We start from the raw sequence: 20,420 nt of genomic DNA on the forward strand, positions 1-20,420 counted from the left end.
TGCTGTGTCTGCTTCTTCCTCTCAGTCCTGCTATTTATTTCCTTTCCCTTCTGCTTCTTCCCATCTTTCTTTTCCTTCTTGAACCAATTCCAAGTTGATATTGAGATGCTTTTTTTCTGCGTTGTAGATCAGGGATTAGGTGGGACATAACTTCTTCAGCCATTTCCCACCACAGCACAGTTACTGGGTGCCCAGAGCAGCTTCCGGAACTTCCTGTTTGTTTTTCTGTCCTCATATCATCTGCAGTTTTAAAGGGGTGATTCTGCTGCTCCTGAAAGAAAATGCTCATATGTTTTCACCTCTTTTGTGAAATGACAACAAAGTGATATTATGGGTCTAGCTTTGGTTGATGTCCTCCCTCATTCTCCCTTCACTTGCCTCTAGCAAAAAGAGACACTTTGGGTTTTTTCATGGGGTTTTTGAATCTTGAATTTAGAGCAATGTCTTGCACATCTCTGCCTCTTCATATATATATCTCTTCATATCTATAGCCCTTCCCTGGGGAAAACTCTCTCTATCTCCAAGGCAAACAGTATTGCTTAGCCCATCCTACTGGTAATTTTAATGCAGATTATTCCCTCCAAAAACACATTTGTATGACCTTCTCCCTGAGCCTCTTGTTATAGGTCTTTATCAGAGAGGCTCAGAACAAGAGAGCCCTTGTGGTGGAGCCTCCAGGGTTCAATGCCATACAAATAGCAAACACCATCCCTAATAACCCTCATCAGTCTCTATACCAGGCTGCAGCCTTGGAGTCTGTCCTTTGCTTCCAAACCTCCCCTTGGGATATTAGACTTTATTAAAAATAAATAGTTACAAATTCTGTTTTACAGCTGATGGCATCAGGGAGAAGAATGGAGGAGGCAAAAGGAGCAAGTGGAGGGTCTGCTGTCCAGTCAGGTCACCTGTCTGTCACCCCGGCTGTGCTGCACCAGGGAGCAGTCTCAGTGTGGGAAGCACAGGCCCTGCCTCCTCTGCCAGTATCTCAGGAGAGGAGCAGGACGTGTTTTTCAAGAGGACTGGGAGAACTGGATCTGAGTCCATGGAGCCGAGCTGCTTCTGGAGGTGACAGACACCAAAAGCCAAGAGGAGTGCAGAGCAGCCTGTGTAGAGCGTCCTTGTCTCCTAGCTTGGCATTTGCCGACGAAGAGTATCGATTTCAGTTCTCCTTCTCTTTTATATACAGAATCATGTGCAACAAGCAACAAACATGCAAGTAAGCTCCTCGCTCAAGATCTTTCCCCACACCCTCCAAGAGTCCCAGACTCTCCCTTCTATCCTCATCTGGTCAGTGCTTAGGTGTTGCTCCTCTCCCAGTGATGGCAGTGACCCTTGACAGCCATGGGCCCTATCCATGGTGAGAGGGGACAGAAAGTCTGCTGTTGCCTCAGCAGCAGAAATACTTGCTGTGGGTCCCAGTCCATCCACTGAAGGCAGGGACTCCTGTCACCTCTCCAGAGACAAGAAACCAGGCCTGCTGCCCTCCTGTCTCTGGGCAGGAAAGGAGTTCTAGCCCAAGCTGCATACCCAGAAAGAGCAGTGTATCCTCACTCCTCTCCCAGGCATTATGACCTCATGAAAAAGGGAGTATATCCAAGCAGCTCCAGGCCCTGGTGTATCTGGGGGTTGAGAGGCAATCATGGGAGGCATTATTTGGTGGTGAAGGGACTTATCCAGTGTATGGGTACGGAACAGAGGAGACTGTGGGCAATGGGTGCGAAACGGGGAGGCTGGAGGAGTTAGATGGCTGACTCCCTGCGGTATGAGATTGTATCTAGAGGCAGAGTTGCCTGGAGCCGCTCCAGGTCCAGGTGGCTTCCAAAATCCATCATCTGGATGATACCTCCCTCCTCCTTGGTGTTGCCCCCTAATACCACACCCACTTCATCATCATCTTCATCTTCATCTTGACTGACAAGTGCCAGCTCATTCTCATAGCAGAAGGCACTGGGAGGTGGAGGAGAAGGTAGGATGGTCATCTTACTTTCTTGAAGCTCCCGTGCTGAGCAGCAAGGTGTGCCAGCTACCTCGTATGTCTTGTGAAAGCGCGAGTAATCCACTTTGTAGTGGTTCTTCTCCTCAAAAACAACTGGTTCAAAGCGATGACCCCAAAGGATTTCACTAGCAAGGTAAGAGCTTCGTGCCTGTGTGGTCATGGCTGTGGCTTCCACCATCCCCTCCAGAATAACCACAATCTCAAAATTCTCCGTCTCCAGCTCTTCCTTGCCAATCCCATAGAGGGGGCTTTCCTCATCAATCTCATGAACGATAATGATGGGTGAGACCAAAAATATACGATCAAGACCCACATCGTAGCCCACATTTAGGTCCCGCTGGTCCAGGGGGAGGTATTCCCCTTCCTCCGTCATGTAGGGCTTGATGAGCTGGGCTCGGACATGGGCCTCCACAATGTGACTCCTCCTCAGGTTGCCCACCCTCCACATGAGACACAGTTTGCCATCCCTCACGGAGATGACCGCATGATGGCTGAAGAGAAGGGTCTGGGCCCGCTTCTTGGGCCTTGCCATCTTGGCCATGATAGTGCCAATCATGAAGGAGTCAATCACGCAGCCCACGATGGACTGCACCACCACTGCCATGATGGCCAGCGGGCACTCCTCAGTCACGCAGCGGAAGCCGTACCCGATGGTTGTCTGTGTCTCCACTGAGAAAAGAAAAGCCCCCAGGAAGCTGTTCACGTGCATGATGCAGGGCTTGAGGAGAGAGGGACTACCTGCCACCGCCGGTGCATTGAGGTCGCCATGGAAGAAAGCGATGCACCAGAAGAGGAAGCCGAAGAAGAGCCAGGAGACCAGGAAGGCGGCGGAGAAGATCATGAGCATGTACCGCCAGCGTGTGTCCACACAGGTGGTGAAGATGTCAGCCATGTAGCGCTGAGACTTGTTGCTCAGGTTGGCAAAGTAAACGTTGCACTGGCCGTTCTTCTTCACGAAACGGTTGCGGTGCTTCCGCCGGGGAGCATGGCCCTTCCCATTCCGGCTGTGCCCATTCATGCTGCCCAGCGTAGAGACCTTGTGTCCATCCTCTTCAGTTGAGACGATGCTGTACCTGGGAACAGAAGAAACAGGCACTTCCATCAGGAATACGTGAAGGGTAACAGCAACCTCTGAGACAGCAAGGGCAGGAGACGTGGGTGGTTCACAGGGCTACAGTACCACCCTGTTGGATCTTACAACAGAACGTTTCAGTGATTATTGCACCATGGTGCCAATCTGACCAAACTGGTGGAGATCAGCTGCAATGTTTGCTGAATGTTGCTGTCTGGAGGTTGCATCTAGCAAAGTCCTGACAGGGCAGCAAAGCAGCAGCAGTGTGTAGCTCTGTGGTGCCTTCCAGCCTTTATGGTGAGGAGGGATACCAGGCTTTGAAACCTGTCAGAAGCTGGGACAGCCAGGAAGCCTGGGAGCAAGCACCCACAGCCTGACCACATTTTGGCCCTCATATAATACAAGGCTGGGAGTTTCTATTTTCTCCTCTGCTCTGCTCACTGATTTCATGGTGTGTGCAATGTTATAGCAATGTTTATATACTTGCTTCCTCAGGACAATTCTGTTGCCACAGCAACATGTGTGTCTTCCAGCATCCCTTATCTGAAGCCAAAGGTGTAATTGGGAAATCAACAGCCAAAGCACTGGCAGTTTCCTTGGCAGAAACTACACACACACTTTCTGGGAAACCTTTGCCCCTCTGGCTCCCTTCCCTTGCAGTCAGCTCTGACACTGCCCCTCATGTGATCCTGTGACACTTGCAGATACTCCTTAAAGATGTGACGGTAGACAGTGCTCTGACCACTGAGGAAACCAAGAGAGTGCACTGAAGCACAAAGACTGCTCTGCCCTCATGCCTGACAAGCCGCAGCCTCACAGGACCCTGGGAGTCTCTCCCTCCCACCCTGTGGTGTTGACATGTCAGCTGGAGTCCCCCAGAATGGGCCTCCATCTCAAGGCAAATGTTAGCGTTCAGAAACACATAATCACGGAATGGTTGTATGCAGGTGCTTTTATTGAAGAGCTCTGGGTGTTTGGGGTACAGACCCAAATCTGACTCCGACATGGGTTCAGGATGAACATGTTTTTATACCTTTATCATTATATAACTACATATTAATTATTAAACTTATATTGTTCTATTGTATACATTGATCTCATGCAAGCATGGATTCTTGTCATCTCCCCCAAATATCATTTCTCATGATTCCTGTTACGATTGAACAATAATTATATCCAGTTATGGAACAATCATCACATTTAACAATCATATCATTTATCATATAATAATAATATCATTTATCATATTCATTTAATGATTATACAGGTGCAGGTTCACATGATCCAGTAAAGCCCAATATTTTCCCAGGGCCTGCCAGGCCCAACCTTTCTTTCCAACTCCCCTAAATATCCCATGATTTTAGAAACATTTTATCCCTCTACTATCACAAGGACAGCACTGATGGCTGGATGTGTGATTTCTGGGCACATGTGGGTTCTGCAGTGCTGTTGGAATCTGTAATTTCTAGTCAGCACCATGCAGTGCTTTGCTTCTCCCCCAGAGTATTCCTCCAAGCACTACCCCTACACATGGCGTGTTTTGGATTGGAGAAGGATAGAGGAGTCATTACTTGGAACAGGAAAGCTGCTGATAGGTAATTTGAAAAGAATATATCAAAAGGCAGTCTGAAGTTAGGATCTGGGGGGCCATATCAGGAGGTCCTGGTCACTCAGGGCAGCAGCAGGTCTCGAGAGAGGGTTACTCACCGATTGACTCGGACGCTGCCCATGGCTCGCTCGCTCATCAGGTGTCAGGGGCCCGTGGGAGCTGGCAGGGCGTGGGAACTCATGCAGCAGCACTCACGTGGGACTGGGCAGCTCCAGGTTTCACCTCTGGCGAGCTGGGATCAGCGCTGCCATTGCGATTGCTCCTGGGCACACGCCTGGCAGAGAAGGACAAAGCAAAACCCGGTCAGCACCCCCCTGGCAGAACCCATCCCAGTCCAGAGCGGCGGGCACAGGGCTCCCGGCCTTCTGCTCAGGGTGTGTTGGGAGCTCTCCTTGGGGCACCTGCTGCAGCCTGGCTCGGGCAGGTGAGGAGCTGATGGATGCAGACTGGGAGCAGGGCTGCAGACCCTGCCTCCTGCCAGCGGAGGAGCAGGGCTGGCTGGTCACCGCCCTCCAGGGCAAGGGCACAGCAGCTGAGCAGCTCACAGGGCCCTCGTCCTGAGCCATTATATTAATATCAGAGCTTACACCGGGGTGAGAGCTCAGCCAGGCTAAATACCTCTCACACAAGGACTAACAAAGCACCGAAATGCACAACAGCCCTCAGGGATCCCTGTCAGCCCAGCCTAACCCTGAGGAGATTTTTTTCCAGGGTGTGCAGAACACCCTGTTTCAAATAAAAGAAGGAAAGCAATGGGTAGAGCCCAAAAGAAATTATGGAAAGGAAGGGCTCAGGAGTAGCCAAGGAGAAGCCAGTTAGAGGAAACAAACCTTGTGATGTGCCCTGTGTACAGCATCCAAGGAGCAGCTCAGCAACAGAATCCTGGGAGGATGTCCCGCAGATGTCCCAATCCAGTCCTCCCAGAATGGAAGGATGGAGAAGTCAAAGACTCGAGAGCCAACCTATTCCACCTGCCCAGAGCTGCTGGGAAGTGAAATGCACTGAGGGGGTAATGACTCACAGATTAGGAAGGGCTTTGTACACCCATGCTAATCCTGCACTGTAGCCTTTGGATTACAGCAGCCAGTGCTGAGTGTGGATGCAGACAGAGCCAGCTAGTCTGTTTTCTCCCAGCCTCACCAATGAACAGCCACTGGTTGCCAGATATGGGGGAAAATACAAGGATTTTGGGATTAAATGTAAGGCTTAAAACTGCTTACAAGTGGTTGTGCACAGGCAGGAGAGAGGAACAGCAAATGATGTTGCCTAGGATGGAAAAGGTGGTGACAATCATCCTTATCTCATCATCAGTACCCCATGATGGGACTGCACATGGCCAGGGGTGCCCACCAGCTTTCCCTAGTTAGGACCAGAGACTGGAAAGCAACTGAAAGGGAGCTCCAGAAATTACATCTGATGGGATGAAGATTACTCAATTACTGAGTTAAAGCCCTGCAGCAACACAAACATGGTTGTTCAGACCAAGAGTATTATGGGACCGGGAGAAGAAAACCACCTTGTAATCTGCAACTCACCATTTAGAGACGAAAGTGAACAGCTGCCCAAAAATCCCCATTAGGAAAAAGCACTTTGACACTGAACTCTGCCAGCTCCCACCAGCTCACTGCCCTACAACATCATGACGTTGGTTTGGCCAGGAATTTTTGCTGTGCAGCTGGGTAAATTTAGAGCAGATCCTGTGCCTGGTAACCTAAGTTAATCAGAAATGTTGATGTGATGAAGAGAGGTCACTTCATACCCACAGATGGTCCTGCTGGGATAAAGCTGACTAGAGCAATTACATGGTGAGTTCAGACTGCAGGGTCCCACATTACTTTGGGAGGTGACAAAAGTGGCCAGTTTAGGTAGAACCCTCTGTGCCAGCCCCAGCCAGGAGAGGAAAGGCATCCTCTTCAACTGGCATAATTTTCAGCCAGCCTGGATAAGCCAAGCTCATCCTTAGCCAGCACTGACCCTGATAACACAGGGAAGGAAGGCACTGTCACAGCTCACACACATGAGTAATTCACAATTTCCTGAAAGTTTCCTGAAACCAACAGCTCTCTTTCTCCAGCTGCAGAAAGAGGTGCACCATTTCTAGAGATTTTGGATTTCTGGCCCAGGCAGCAGCCAGCTCCAAAAGAAAGGAAGAAGGACCTAAGGTGCTTTGTGAAACTGTGTGCAGCAACATCTGGATCTCTGCTCCTCACCTTTCCCCCCCTTCCCAAGAAGGGGCAAAGGAAATAGATAAAATACAAGGGCTTCATTCATCTCCAGTTCAGGCTGGTACAGCTATGGGATGGGATGAGCACGCTGTGTAAGAGCGCTGCATCCTGTGGTGCTGTGCTTCTTCCTGGCTCCCACATGGAAGCTCATGTCAGCCAGAGCTGTGGCAGAGCCTCTTGCACAGAGTCCACCATGGCTGGATCTTGCAGCTCAGAGCTTGGGCAGCCTTTGCTGCTGGCTCCATAGTGCCCAAACAGAGTATTAGCAGCTAAAGTCACATCACTACCTGCAATTGGTACTTAATCACAAGGAAAGTATTCCCACAAAGAATAAAGGCACACACATTTGAGAATGGGAAAGTAAATGCTTTTATTTGCAGTAAATGGTTACAAATGGGAGAAAATGGTCTTGGACCATGCATGAATCCATGGAACTCACACAGAACTCACTCACAAAATCCTTCTCTCCTTAAAATTTGAGAATTTTTCTGGTGGATTCAAGGACCTCAGTAACAACAGGCAACATTTCTGAGGCAAGAACTGCCTGAGGGAGGCATCTTTGTCCATTATGAGCTCGTGGGGGTTTTACCTGATGAAGTCTAAGTTGTGCTTCACTGCTTCCAGGCCAGTCTGTTCTCAGGTTTTCATTCTCCAGCTTGTATCTTTCCAGCTGTCCTTGGAGAATAAAGATCTTCTGCTTCAGCCTCTCCACATTTGTTTCGGCATTCAGAGCCCGCTGGGTCGTTAGCTGAAGATGACACTCGGTCTCCTGGACTAAGGACTGGAGCTCTTGGGCTTCCCTCTCTCGTTCAGCCTGGCTGGTCTTCAGCTGATCCTGCAGGCTCACCACCACGCACGCCTGTCTCTTCAAGCTGTTCTGGAAGGTGTCAAACATTCTCCTGACCATGGCATTGTCCTTCCTGAGTGCAGCATTCTCACTCTCGAGCCTGTCATACTGTTCCCTGAGCACGCCGTATTCCTCCCTGAGCACGATGCCATCCCCCATGAACACAGCCCTGTCCTTCTTGAGCTCTTTGAACGCCTGCCTGAGTGTAAAGTTCTCCGACCTGAGCGCGACATTCGCATTCCTGAGCATTTCGTTCTCCGACCTGAGCATGCTGTTCTCCTGCCACAGCAAGTTGTAGGTCGGCTGCAGGGACAGGGACTCTCTGTCCTTGCTGTCCTCGCTGTCCTCGCTGTCCTCGCTGTCCTTGCCATCCTCCTCGCACAGCACGTGGGGCTCTGTTCCCGTGGTGCTCTCTGGGTGTCCCACATAATGGTCACTGGCGTGGGCCTGTGTGGCAGTGGCCTCTGTCCCCAAGTGCTGGCCTGAGCTGTGCTGGAAAGAATCATGGAAGCCGCTTGGTGCTGTACCAGCCTTTTGGAGAGCAGGCAACCTCTGATGCCCAGGAAAGTGGTAGGTCAGGCTGGGCTCCTCATCTCCAGGCAAGCTATCAGACACTCCCATGTCTTTGCAAAATGGTTCTTGAAACTCCTGATATTCCTCCTCAATCTCCAGCGCATGCTTGGCCAACTCCACCTGTTTGTCTTTCACCGTGTAAGAGTGCCCAGGAGTTAGGGAGAATGTGGGTTCTCCCAGATCCTCTGTCTGATTTTCATCTGTGCTGTCACTGCTCTTGCACAAGGGTGAAGGAAGTCCAGAATGGCAGGAGTTCCCTGATTCTTCACTGTTGCCATCATCACCATCATCATTGTCATCACCTTGCAACCCTTGAGATTCTGGGTAGACCATCATCATTAGCCCAAAGACGCGAAATGGCTGCGACATTTTTCAGGATGCTCTCAGCTGCAGTAGGCAGGAGAATCCAAATTGTCCTCCTGGAGTGCAGGCCATGCAGACTGTTGACACTGACAAGCAGTGTGCCACCTTCTGCAGCTTCAGCAATGCTTGTTTTGGCCACCAAAATCCCTCTGTTTAGAACATCAGGATGTTCAGGAGGGAGAGGAGAGCCATATACCTCTGCATCTTGTTTCTGAGGACAACTGGAACCACCAGCATTCCAAGGTCTATGATGTCAAGTTCCACGTGTGCTGAGTTGTCAGAAGCAGGGGATGGGGAGGAAGCAATCAACTGCTGTCCTGATTCTGTCTAGGACTGCATTAATTTTCTTCATAGTAGCCAGCACAGTGTTGGATTTAGTATGAGAATAATGCTGATAACACAGACATGTTGGAGTTGTTGTTAAGTTGTGGCTTACTCCAAGACAAGGACTTTCCAGCTGCCCATGTTCTGCCACTGAGGAGCTACACACGAATCCAGGAGGGAGCATGGCCAGAACAGCTGGTCCAAACTAGCCAAAGGGATATTCCATGCCACAGAACATCATGCCCAGAATATAAGTGGGGGATTTAACTGAAGGGGCTGACGAATGCCTGGGGACGTGCTGGGCATCAGTCATTGGGTGGTGAGTAATGAGGCTGTGCATCACTTGTTTCTGTTGGGTCCTGTTATTCTCTCTTTCTGTGCTTATTATTACTATTTCTGTTATTGTTGTTGATGATCATAATATTAATATCATTAACATATTCATTATTGTTATATTTTGTTTCAGTTATTAAATTGTTCTTATTTCAACCCATGAAGTTTACCTTTTCGATTCCCCTCTCCACTGTGGCTTGGGGCAGTGAGAGGGAGAGAGGGGCTGAGTGATACCTAAGTTGTCTGCTGGAGTTAAACCACAACAGCTGCAAAAGGTGTTTTTGGCAACACGAGGGTAAGCTGTCCTCCTGGCTGTAAAGCTGACCCCAGCTTGGGGATGTTGCCAGTGAGCAGAGAGCAGCTCATGAAGCTCCCTGAGACCTCCAACGTAAAGGAAGGACAGGGACAATCCAGCCAGGCAGGTAGCATGGGTCAGAGGGGACAACCCTGTCCCACAGGGTACTGAGACGTCTCCACCAGCAAGGTCAAGCCACTGGCCCTTGGTTGGGGCTCACCCTGGACAGGGGCAGGAGACATCACCAGCACTTTGGCCACAGGCATCGCTCTAAGCTGAACGGCCAGCGGAGGGTCCACGCTGTGGTGCTGCCAATCTGATTCATCCCCTGCTGCCAGCTGGCACAGGGAAGTGTTAGTAATACCGAGTGCCACAAACTCAGAGCGGCACGAGCCAGGAGACGAACAAAAATAAACACGTTTCCCACTTCCACCCCAACACACCCCCACAGCGCGTGGTGCCGCCATGGGAAGGACAGACAGGCAGGCAAGAAACGCCTGGGCTGGGGACTGCTGCCACATTGGGTCACTGTCCCTCCTCAGCAGCTGGTGGGCCAGGGCCACCACTGAGATCCCTGATGGCAAAATCGGTTCCATCAGCTTGGCAAGGCCTGGGGGCTTACCAGGAGCCCAAACCCTATGTAAACATAGTTCAAGTGGCTGTGAAAAGGTCCCATTGCAACTTGGAAACCTGAAATGCAAACGGAATGAAAGGGGAAGGCTCAGAGGTGTCTCCAGCAGAAGGGGATTATATTCATATCCTGAACAGGCAGCTGCCTGTCACATGGACAGGGGGGAGGAAAGCCTGGCTGAGGACAGAGATACAAATCCAGAGCATGCCTGAGGGCATTTCTTGGAGCTTGCTCTGTCTCCTGAGACCCACATGTGAAGGAGGAAGCTGCAGAGTCAGTGGAAATTCCTATGGAGAGGTATGAAACCAAGCTGGTGGGTGCAGCAAGGAGAGATGCTAGGCAGGAGGCTTCAGCCTGGACAGATGCCTCTCCATCCCTCTGCTGCCTGTCCTGTGTGTACATGAACACCCACGAATTTCATGGCCTGCAGAAGCCCCCCAGCACTTTTGAAAGCTGCTGCAGCATGGATGTCACAGCCACTGGGTTGCAGCATTGCAACAGTCAACCAGATGGGTCTCCAGGGCCCAGCAGCTGCCTCTAGCCCCAAGGCATGTGCTGCCCTTCCTTCTTACCCAGTGACTCTCCCTCCTCCTGTGTCTTAGACTGAGCAATTCCAGGGACACCACCACGGTGCTGCAATCATCTCCTCCTTCCCGTGTGACACCATGCTCCAGCAGCACAAGCCATCACACCAGCCCACGCTGCCACTCCAGTTCTGCTCTGGCCCTCAGCAGGCACGTGGGGCTGCACTGCTCCTGTCCCTTTCCAAGGGATCTGCAGGATAATAAGGTCAAGAAGGTGTTTGGTGCCAGGGCAGTACCTCCATTGCTCCATCCCTGTGTACAGGGATGGAGTCCCAGTCTTTCTCCAGCCCCTGCCAGAGTAGATCATATATTGTCAATCCTTTCTTACATTTGCAATGGAAGAGTCTCATGAAACAGAACAGAAAAGTCCACGCTAAAGCACTCCCCCACTTCTCTTTTTATAACAACCATATCTGGTGCTCTGGGACATACACTGTGAGCGACAACGATGGAAAAATCCCAGGGTATTTTTACACTCTTAGTCTTTGCTTTATCTGGAGTTGTCTGGCAAATGCTTCTCTCCAGTCTGTGGTCAATACCACAGCCGCTGGTTGCACTTTGCTTTGTGCCCTTGTCCCTGTTACCGGCTGCATGGCACCGGCTGGCTTGGGATCAGCATCCACATCCCCATCCTGCCAGCTCGGGCACGGTGACAACACGGCAGACGAACTTCTCGCCTCTCGGGGAGCCAGGGCGGAAACGCCCGCAGCTGAGGAGGGACCTCTCTGCCTTTTTGCAGAGCCTTGCAGACCCACAGCATACAATATGTCCTCTCCATCCTCTTCGTAACTCCATCTCTCCTGTTCCTCAGGAATATTCCCAGGGTCCATGCTGGGGCTGACAGGGCAGTCTGTGCCATGGGTGGCTGTCCTGCCGCAAGAGCCAGCGGCCGAGCTCTCTCTGCTCCGTGCCGGCAGGGCAGGCTGCCAGGCGCTGTATGGGCACACGCGAAGGCACAGTCACTGTGCAGGAGAGTTTTACCATATTAAAAAGGCAACTGACATATGGAAGGTGAGGGGAGGAAGCTGTAATCAACTCTATACCATTTTTATATACACATTTCTGCCTTTTCGTTCAATAATTATAAATAGATCAGGTGCCAACAGTCCCCATCTGCCCCTCAAGGCATGATCCGCTGACCAGTTTCCCTCTCCAAAAGAGGATTTTATTCATGTGCTTCTGCTCGGTTTTATATTTTGGAGTGGAGTGAGAAGGGGGGATATTTTTTCCCCCTGTGAAGCTCTGGAGCCTGAGGATGGGTAATATGAAAACAAAACAAAATGATTTGAAGTTAAACCATCTCAGTGTGTGACTCAGAGCTATTCATAGCTCCCTGAAGCCAGCTGCAGCAACGGAGCCAGAAGGATTCTGCCCGTATTATTATTCCAATTACCATCTGAATTAAAAGTTTGAGCAGTGATCAGCCCACATGCTGATGGGAGGGGGAGAGAAGAAAGCAAAGAGAGAAGGAGAGAAAGAGTGAGAGGAAGAAAAAACAGATAAAAATGTGAACCACACAAAGGTCCCCGGGATGACAAAGTCAGGGAGAGGCACAGAAAGGTGACAGCATCACCTCCCGCCTGCTCCCACACCGCCCCAGCGATCCCTGCTGCGGCTGCACCGTCCAGACAATGGCGCTGTGAGAACAGCTGCCTACTCCCCAGCATCGCAGACTAGGTGGGGGATACCCCATGGTGGGGCTGGTGGGACTGGCACCAGCATTCACCCACTCCTCTTTGGCCAAAATGAGGCTGGGAGTACATGACACAGGGGCTGGGGGGTGGACTGAGCAGGATTGTAAAGAGAGGATGCTGCTGGATTGGCAGGTGGGGAGAAGTCCCTGCTTTTTCTTGCTGAGTGAGGAAGGTGGGTGTTATTCTCTGTAGCTGGCATCATAGGAAAAATTAAATGCTCAGAAGGGCCCTGGCCTTCCCTGGGTGGTGTTCTTGGACAAAAGGGAACTAAGCTTTTGTAGCAGCCAGGGTGCAGATTGCATCCCACCTGCTCCTGAGGAAGCAGAGGGGCTGACATGCCTCCAGCACCCTGCCACCAAAACCAGAGACTAGACCCAAAAAGGTTAGTGCAAAACCTGCAAGAGGTGAAAAACTGAAGGTTCTGGGGTGTCCCTGATGTCCTCACATCCCAGGCAGATACAGTGCACTCAGGTCACCTCCTCCAGCTTCCCAGCACAATTGCACAGTGCAAAGGGTGTCTTCATTAATCACATCTCTGGAGCTCCCTTCACTGGGCGTCCTGCCCTGCAGGAGCCCTGGTGTAAGGCCATTCCCAACAGCATCCCTTCACCATTTCTTCAGCACAAAGTGCCTGGCCATGTGGGATGTCTTGATGCCTTTTGGCTAGTCAGGGGACAAGGATAATTATCAGTGTGCAGGAAAAGAGGGGGTAAGAGTGGCTTGCATCATCAGCCTGCCTGCTGCAGTTGTGGTCTTGACAGGGCAGGGATGGACTGCCGGTGACTCTGCCAAGCACCCAACAAGGCAGATGCCTGCAAATAATTTATGAATGATGATAATAACAGTGACAGCAGCAAGGGCAAGCAATAACCAGGGCAAAGCCTGCTCTGCGCCAAGTCCCCGATCTAGAGAGGCTGCAGCCACTTCTCCACACCCAGCTGCTGCACGACAGCTGAGTGCCCAGCCTGGCCTGGCTGCTAAGCACTAACCCATCCGAGACAGGGGAAAAAAATCTCCCTTCACCCCGCCTTGTCGCTGGGCTAAGAGGGAACTGAGCAGAGCCACGAGCCTCCTGAAAGGGCTCCAGCTGCTCCCCTTTCGGCCATCTCTGCTAGACACCAGAAACAGAGCAGAGGGAGCATCCCAGGTAAGCTGGAAAACGCAGAGAGTGGATCAAGTATTTCACTACAGGTTTGCTGACTTCTATTGCTGCGGCTTCATCCGTCAGGTTTAACAAGCACATCTGGAAGGGGTCAAGCCTAAGTGCTGCCGAACTCACGCAGTACAGAGGATTCCTTCCCCTACCCTCCATCTCCCCGACAAGGAAGGGCTGGGGGAGAGCAGAGCGAAGCGGGACACGGTGGCTGCACCTGCACCCTGCCAGGACTGCGATATCCCCCCCGCCGTCACCACGGGTGCTGTCATACCCTGCTCCTCCGGCTGCGACAGCCGCTCCCGCTGGGATCCTGCCCGCTCACCTGCCTATCGCCCGCTGGCGCTCGGTGCTGCCCGCAACTTCTGCCTGCTCACCTCCACCCGGACACGAGGCCGTTTCTTGGTGCTGGGAGCAACGGGAACGGGAGAGGAGAGGAGTTCTGGGGCCGCTGTGCCTGGTCCCGTGGCAGGCACCGCCTCTTCATAATGCCATCGAGCTCTTCAGAGGGATGAAGCGCCCGTCTGCCCGGCCTCTGGGATCCCCGGTGCCCTTCAGCCCCGCACTCACCGTGCTGCTGGCGGGGCCGATCTATACAGCTCTCCCGGGGCTTTACCCTCCTCTACAGCAGAGTCACTTTCGACATCCACTTGCTCTGAGACTCCTTTCAGCTGGTCAGTCTGCGCGGGTGCTTTAGCGGGCTGCCAGCAGAAAGGGAGCCGGCGAGAGGAGAGGGGAGAGCCAAGCTGAAGGCAGGAGAAAGGAGAGCAGGCAGCAGAGAAGCAGCTGGGACAAGGCCAGCAGCTCTTTGTACTAATGCTGGTACCGCTTGCCAGGGAGGGAAGGAGGTGGGGAGATGTGTCAGGGTCGTTTCTCTGAGCCTTTTGCAGGGGACAGAATGGGGGACGCTGCTTCCCTCATTATCGAACAGCACCAGGCTCCCTCTGAAGTGTTTCAGGAGAAATGTTGCCATAGAAATAAAACAGCCGTCCAGATTGTGAGGGGCAGACCCACTGCCATGGTGGCAGGGGCGTGGGCAGAGCGGCAGCAGGAGCCCCTGGCTGGCGGCGTGGGGAGGTGCCGGGCTGGAGTACCTTGTTCTCCACCCTCCAGTCTCTGATTTCCAGTGAGAGCAGCAGTGGTGCTGCTGTGCCAGCATGGCTGGTGCCAGGAGATGGTGGGCATCTCCTTCCCAGATAGACCAGTGAGTGAATGACAAAACTGTCCCTGGAGCAAGCTGCCTGCTGCCAGGCTCCCAGGAGGACAGGCGTGGAGGTGCATGAGTCTCTGGGGCCACGGGGACAGGGTCACATTGCAGACAACTCCCATCCCTCAGCAGCCCGTGCCACGACACCACCTTCACTGCTGCAGAACAAGCCTCAGAGGTCTGAGGGCGAGAACCAGCTCAAAAGCAGCTCTTGCCTGTCCCAAGCCCCTCTCTGCCAGAGAATCAGTATCTCTCCCAAGAAGGGGCTCCAATCCCAGCCATCACCATTAAAACCACCTTGTCTGGCGAGCAAAACCGGTGCCGGTGGCTCTGGGGGTTCCCTGTGAGGTCTCTCCGCCCTGGTAAGGGGCACAGGAGCAGTGACGTCAAGGAGCAGGAATTTAGCCTGACTCAGTTTCGCAGCGTTGCGAGGCAAGCGCAGACGGCTCCAGTCGGCCCGTGCCATTCACAGGAAAGCGAGCGGCAGCGGGAGGCTGGGAGCCGCGTGGATGAGTAAGAGATCGATTGCTGAGACGCCAGCATCCATCTATCGATCCCTGGCCGCAGTGCCGGGTTAAGCCAGCCCAGTGCAATAACGAGGCGGGATAGCGGGGCTTGCTGGGGGCACGGGGCCATTAACTGCTCCGCTCGGCGTCCGCACTGATGGCAGCGTGCGGCGGGCACAGGTATCCATCACCGCGCCTCCTGTCACTGACACCACCCCAGGGATGCAGCTGCTTCCCGGGCGTGGCCGGTGGCTGAGCTTGGGGTGGCCGAGAAGCTGGAGGGGCCAGTGGGGATTGGTCCTGCCAAGAAACTCCATCCCTCCCCAGCCACCTCCTGGCTTTCCTTGAAAACCATGGCGGGGGACTGCAAGGGACAAGGACCACTGCCTGCCCCCTGCCAGCACCACACATCAGGGCACTTGATCTGAGCACTTTGATCCCCAAACGGGGAGAGATGGAAGAAAAAAATGGTGGAGGAGAGGGAACCCGCTTCCCTCCAGATCAGCCCTCTCCAGCTTATCCTTTGTGTCCATCCTCACCTTTTGTCCTCTTCCCCACCACTCCCTGTCCCCAGCAGATTCATGCTTCCCACTAAAGCACAATTTGCCCTGTATTGATTACTATTTTCAGTGTCTGCAAACAGGAGTGGCCACACACTGCCAGGGTGTCTCAGGCTTCTGTGGGTGCCACTTCTGGTGGTGGATGGAGAAGGGACACATTCCCATGTCTCTGTCAAGATGTATTCCCCATGCACCTTCCTGATCCCGCCCAGGCCCCGGATAACCCCAAGCCCTGGGCTCATCTCCACACCTCCCATCTCCTGTGGATGACTCCCCCCAAGCAGCCAAGGAGGGCACAGAGCAGGGATTGAAGGTAGCCTTGGAGCTGTGTCACCTCTGCCATGAGTTTCTGTCACTCTCTGCCCTTCACAGCACACCCCCAAGGGGAGCAAGGGGAGAAGGGAGAGGCCCCAGAGATGCTGTTTGCTTTGCCATCAATGGAGTCAGGGCTGGGCTGCAGGGATAGGAAGCGCCAGGCTCTTGCCAAAAGGATTTGGATGACTCCAGGCTATTTGCCCAGGAGGGAGGGCCTTGGGGGCTGATGGGCCAGGGATGTCCGGGGTGATCTGCCAGCACCATGCAAACCTGCCTGCCCACTCCTGTCCTGGTGGGGAAGCCGACCTTCTGAACAGGGAGCAAAGGCAGAGTTTTCCTGGTAGTTTGCTCCTGGCTTCCTCCTGAGCTCCTTCACCCAAAGCCACTATCCAGAAGACCCTTTGCACCATGCCTGTCTGGGGGGTGTTGGACCACCACTGGCATGATCAGCCTTGCTGGGACTAGGAGAGGTGGACGGCAATGGAGAGGGGGACAGATCTGAAGCCCAAAAAGCTCCACAAGCAGCAGGAAAACAAACACATCCACTTCAGCCCCATTTGCACCCGAGAGCCTGAAGAGCAGGCCTCCAGCTGCCTCCTTCTGTGTGAACTGGCTGGGACCAGCACAGAGAAGAGTCTACAGAGCAGGAGAAGTAAAAGGTGAGCAAGATCCAGCCCAGGGCGAGAAGACACTAAGAAAACACGGGGAACTGAAAAAATGAAGAAGTTACCTACAAAGGGACCGAAGTTAGGGTGGCGAGAGGGCGGGGAGGGAAGTTGGGGAGGTTTAGAGGCAGGAGCCCACCCCTGCCCCTCGGCCCGTGGCCGCCCCGGTAGCTGTGCGTGCATACGCCATGCACACAAGGCAACTTTATTATTCACTGGCACGCTCACACGAAGCCACGCATCTCTCCCCAAGTTATATTTATAGCTGTTCCTCAGAGCGAACGCTAATGAAACAATACATTATTTTCCGAAGGGAGAAAAACCCTTCGCGCTCTCATGCCGGTGCGGAGAGCAGCGCGCCCCGGCACCGCCTCTTACCCGGGTCCTGCCGAGGGCTGCCGCCTGCTCCAGCCGTGCCGAGCCAACATCAGAGGAAGGGAAAAGCGCCCGGTCTTTCCATCTCACCACGAAATGTCTCAGCCGGACCGGAGGAATCAGGGGAGTCTCTCTGCAGTCCTCGCTCGCCTCCAGCCTAGGTTTATTTTTTTCCCCTCCGAAGAGCTACTTCTCCGCTGCGACCTGCTCCTCTCCTAACTCTGCCCTGCCCACGCCAGCGCTCTCCTTCTGCCTCTGCCTCTCAGAATTTTTTGCTCCCAGGAGCGTCCATCCCACGGAGTGCTGATGTGCCTTCGTGGCTCAGCGACGGGTTTAGGTCTCCCCCTCCTGCCTGGCTCCCTCCTTCTCTGGCATGATTTGCCCGTGCCCCTTGCTGCCCCCCTGCTCTAGTCCCCAGATCCCCCCTCTCCCTGACACTCTTCCTCCCTTTGCGCTCCGCTCCCTTTCCCTGGCTGCCTCTCCCCCTCGCTGATTGCTATGCAGTCTGTAGCTGAGAAGTCAGTAACTCTGTGGTAGGATCCAACAGCTTTCCGCTACTTTAGCCCATCCTCGCGTGTGAGCTCAGAGCTGCGGAGCCGCCATGGGGGAGACAGAGCGACCATCCCCAGCGGGAAGGGGATGGTGGGGCCGCCAGAGAGGTGAATCCTCCTCCTGGGCGGCTGCACAGAGATTAAATAACTACCGTCAGAGGGCTTTTTCCCACCTGGATTTGGGGTGCTGGGCTGACACCTAGCCCCGAGGAAGGACCAGGCTCTCCCAGCTGATGCTGTTTGCTGTGGGGCATTGCTTCCCCACGCTACAGAGCTGGTGATTTCCTGCCGGGAAGAGTAATGCTGGGACAGGAGCTGGACACGGAGGGACTAGACCTCAGGGCTCCAGGATAGTGCACAGCCATCCTGCTGGGAAACCTGTCCAAGAAACCTCTCTTGGGTCTCCACGGCCAGCAGCATCTCAGAGGCTTTAAAAAGGTCACTTCTTGGTGACAAGGAGAGATTTTGCAGCAAAAACAGAGGCTGAAGAGACTCCTGACTACACAGGCAGTGGCTGTAGGCACAGGATCCTGGGGACAGCCCTGTTCCAGAACAGCATTTTTGAGGACATGGTTTCTGTCTTGGTGCCTCATATGCTGTCCGCAGTGTTAAGGCCTGTGCTGAAAAGTCAAAAAATATTTAAAAACCCATTTTTTGAGTCTCCTCTGGGTCCCAATCCTGCAAGGACTATGACCCTCCCTCCCAAAACCCTCCCAAGGTGTGGCATATAGGATGACCCCTGCACAACATGCTGTGGAGCCTGCTGTGCCCTGCCAGCACCAGTGAACACTGCGGTGGTGAGCACAGCCTGTTCCCACCTGGCAAAGCCACTGCCGGGGCAGCAGAGGGTGCTGGGGTGGGTTTAGTAGCTCCATGCAGATGAGCAGCTGCAAACCAGGAGCACATCAGCCTGCTGAATGGGTCAGTTCACCCCAGTGCACCCATGGCTGCTCCCTACTGCTCCTGGGGAGCTGCTGCACCTGGATGCAGCAGAGCCAGCCCATCCACTCCCTCTGCAGCCATCCCTATGAGGACCTCATTCAGGTTCAGAGGGTACGTATTTTCCCAAAAGCTTTGTCTCTAGGACCTGTTTTGGGGCTGCTTCCCTAGAGCTACTGACCAGTATCTGCCCAGCTGCTCTTTGGCAGAGTGCACCATCCCTCTGGCACCACAGCAGGCCTTTCCTCTTCATGTGGTAAAGGGATGAAGATGGGCCTGAGACATCTTGCTCCTTCCCAGAGCGGGCAAAGCCAAGTGCAGCCCTGTGACCGCCTCAGCCTCAAGTGGGGTGTCTCCCTCTCTGCCTTTTGCTCCTTACTGCTGGCTCCCTCTGAGGCCTCACCACATTTCCCTCTGCCTTTGCAGCAGGAGGGTAGATAGCTGCACCTTGTGCATGGTGTGGCAGCCTGACACTGCCAAGAGACAAGTGGCCCTTCCAGAGGCAGCGAGAGGGGCATGGGGACGCCACATTGGAGATGTCACCGGCCCCTTGCTGTCCTTGTGCCCCCCAAGTGCCATGCCCTGACCGCCCCATGGCCGCCGGCCCCAGCAGCGGGGTGGCTCACACTCGCCGCCCCCGCCCGTCTCCACCAGCACCGTCTTTAATAAGAAGTGTGGAATATTTTAGCACCTATGTAAAAACCACCACAGACGGTGGTGGCAGCCGTTGCCAGGGAGACGCTCCCAAAAATAGCCCCACTCCGCCAACCTTTCCCAGTGCCACTGTGGGGATTGAGGGAGGCAGAGGGATGGAGGGATGGAGGGATGGAAGGGTGGAACGAGGGACGGATAAAGGGATGGAGGGATGGAGGGAAAGAGTGCCATACAGATGGACAGAGGAATCTTTGGAGGGATGAATGGAGAGAGGAGGAGTGAGGGGTGGTTGAAAAGATGGAGGGAAGAATGGATAGAGAGAGAAAGGGATGAGAGGGATGGCTGGAGATGGATGGAGAGATGGGTACAGTGGAAAGCAAGAGCTCCTGGGAAGGTGAGAAAACACTGCCTGCCTCTTCTCCTGCCTGGGCATCAAGAGACGAGCAACCTGTATGACAGCAGCCCCTACTTGGACACCCGTGGTCCTGCACTCCTGTAATACCAGCTAAGCCAGCACAAACCGTCAAGCCTTCTCTGTGTTGAGCAGGTCTGACTTTGGGTGTTTAAACCAGAGAGCAAAATTCTGGGCTCCTTAGCACCTGCCGTGTTCCGTCTGCAATCTTCCACCGACCATCCTATCTCTGTCTGTCTGTCCCCAGCATTCCAGAACTGCCCAGCCAACCTGATCTGGTCATGGGGGCAGAGATGGTGAGACACAGAGGTGACCCATGGTGCTCAACCCCACCGTGTTCCCCAGCCCCTCTGGGAATGCAGAATCATTGCCCTCTCTTAGACAAATCCTTGAGACTGCCCACTCTCCCAGAAGGTCTGGATGTAGCCTGATCTACATCCTGCAGCAGAATTGGAGGGAGACACCTGGAGAACCACCAGGGGCAAAAGCAGAGAAGCCTTTTTGATAGAAGGAAACATTTGTTTTAGTGATTAGGAA

At 53.4% G+C, this 20,420-nt stretch overlaps 2 protein-coding genes across 4 annotated transcripts; both read right to left on the minus strand.

The window, feature by feature from the left end:
• Positions 1-781: 781 nt before the first annotated feature.
• KCNJ4 (potassium inwardly rectifying channel subfamily J member 4) lies at positions 782-17,833 on the minus strand. 3 transcript variants are annotated; one of them, XM_021553989.2, is made up of 3 exons: positions 17,331-17,833; positions 4,776-4,951; positions 782-3,069 (listed from the first exon to the last, which is right to left on the minus strand). In XM_021553989.2, exons 2-3 carry the CDS (start codon positions 4,811-4,813, stop codon positions 1,740-1,742), a joined length of 1,368 nt encoding a protein of 455 aa, XP_021409664.1. In that variant the 5' UTR covers positions 4,814-4,951; positions 17,331-17,833; the 3' UTR covers positions 782-1,739. The 3 variants fall into 3 exon arrangements, with proteins under 3 accessions (XP_021409664.1, XP_021409665.1, XP_021409668.1); XM_021553990.3 differs by lacking the exon at positions 17,331-17,833 and adding an exon at positions 14,025-14,349; XM_021553993.3 differs by lacking the exon at positions 17,331-17,833 and adding an exon at positions 14,077-14,095.
• Positions 7,400-9,762, minus strand: LOC110483820 (uncharacterized). The gene is given in 2 exon segments (XM_021553995.3): positions 7,400-7,536; positions 7,538-9,762. Coding segments are annotated over 2 exon segments (1,203 nt in total). The 5' UTR covers positions 8,692-9,762; the 3' UTR covers positions 7,400-7,487.
• Positions 17,834-20,420: the final 2,587 nt, after the last annotated feature.

Source organism: Lonchura striata, chromosome 5 (assembly GCF_046129695.1).
Source record: "Lonchura striata isolate bLonStr1 chromosome 5, bLonStr1.mat, whole genome shotgun sequence".
Taxonomy (NCBI): domain Eukaryota; kingdom Metazoa; phylum Chordata; class Aves; order Passeriformes; family Estrildidae; genus Lonchura; species Lonchura striata.

Bases quoted from the DNA above. Each gene is read 5' to 3' on its own strand.
- KCNJ4 (XM_021553989.2), bottom strand. From the start codon at position 4,813: ATGAGCGAGCGAGCCATGGGCAGCGTCCGAGTCAATCG. The intron at 3,070-4,775 runs GTGAGTAACCCT...TTCTGTTCCCAG, and splicing joins GGCAGCGTCCGAGTCAATCG to GTACAGCATCGTCTCAACTG.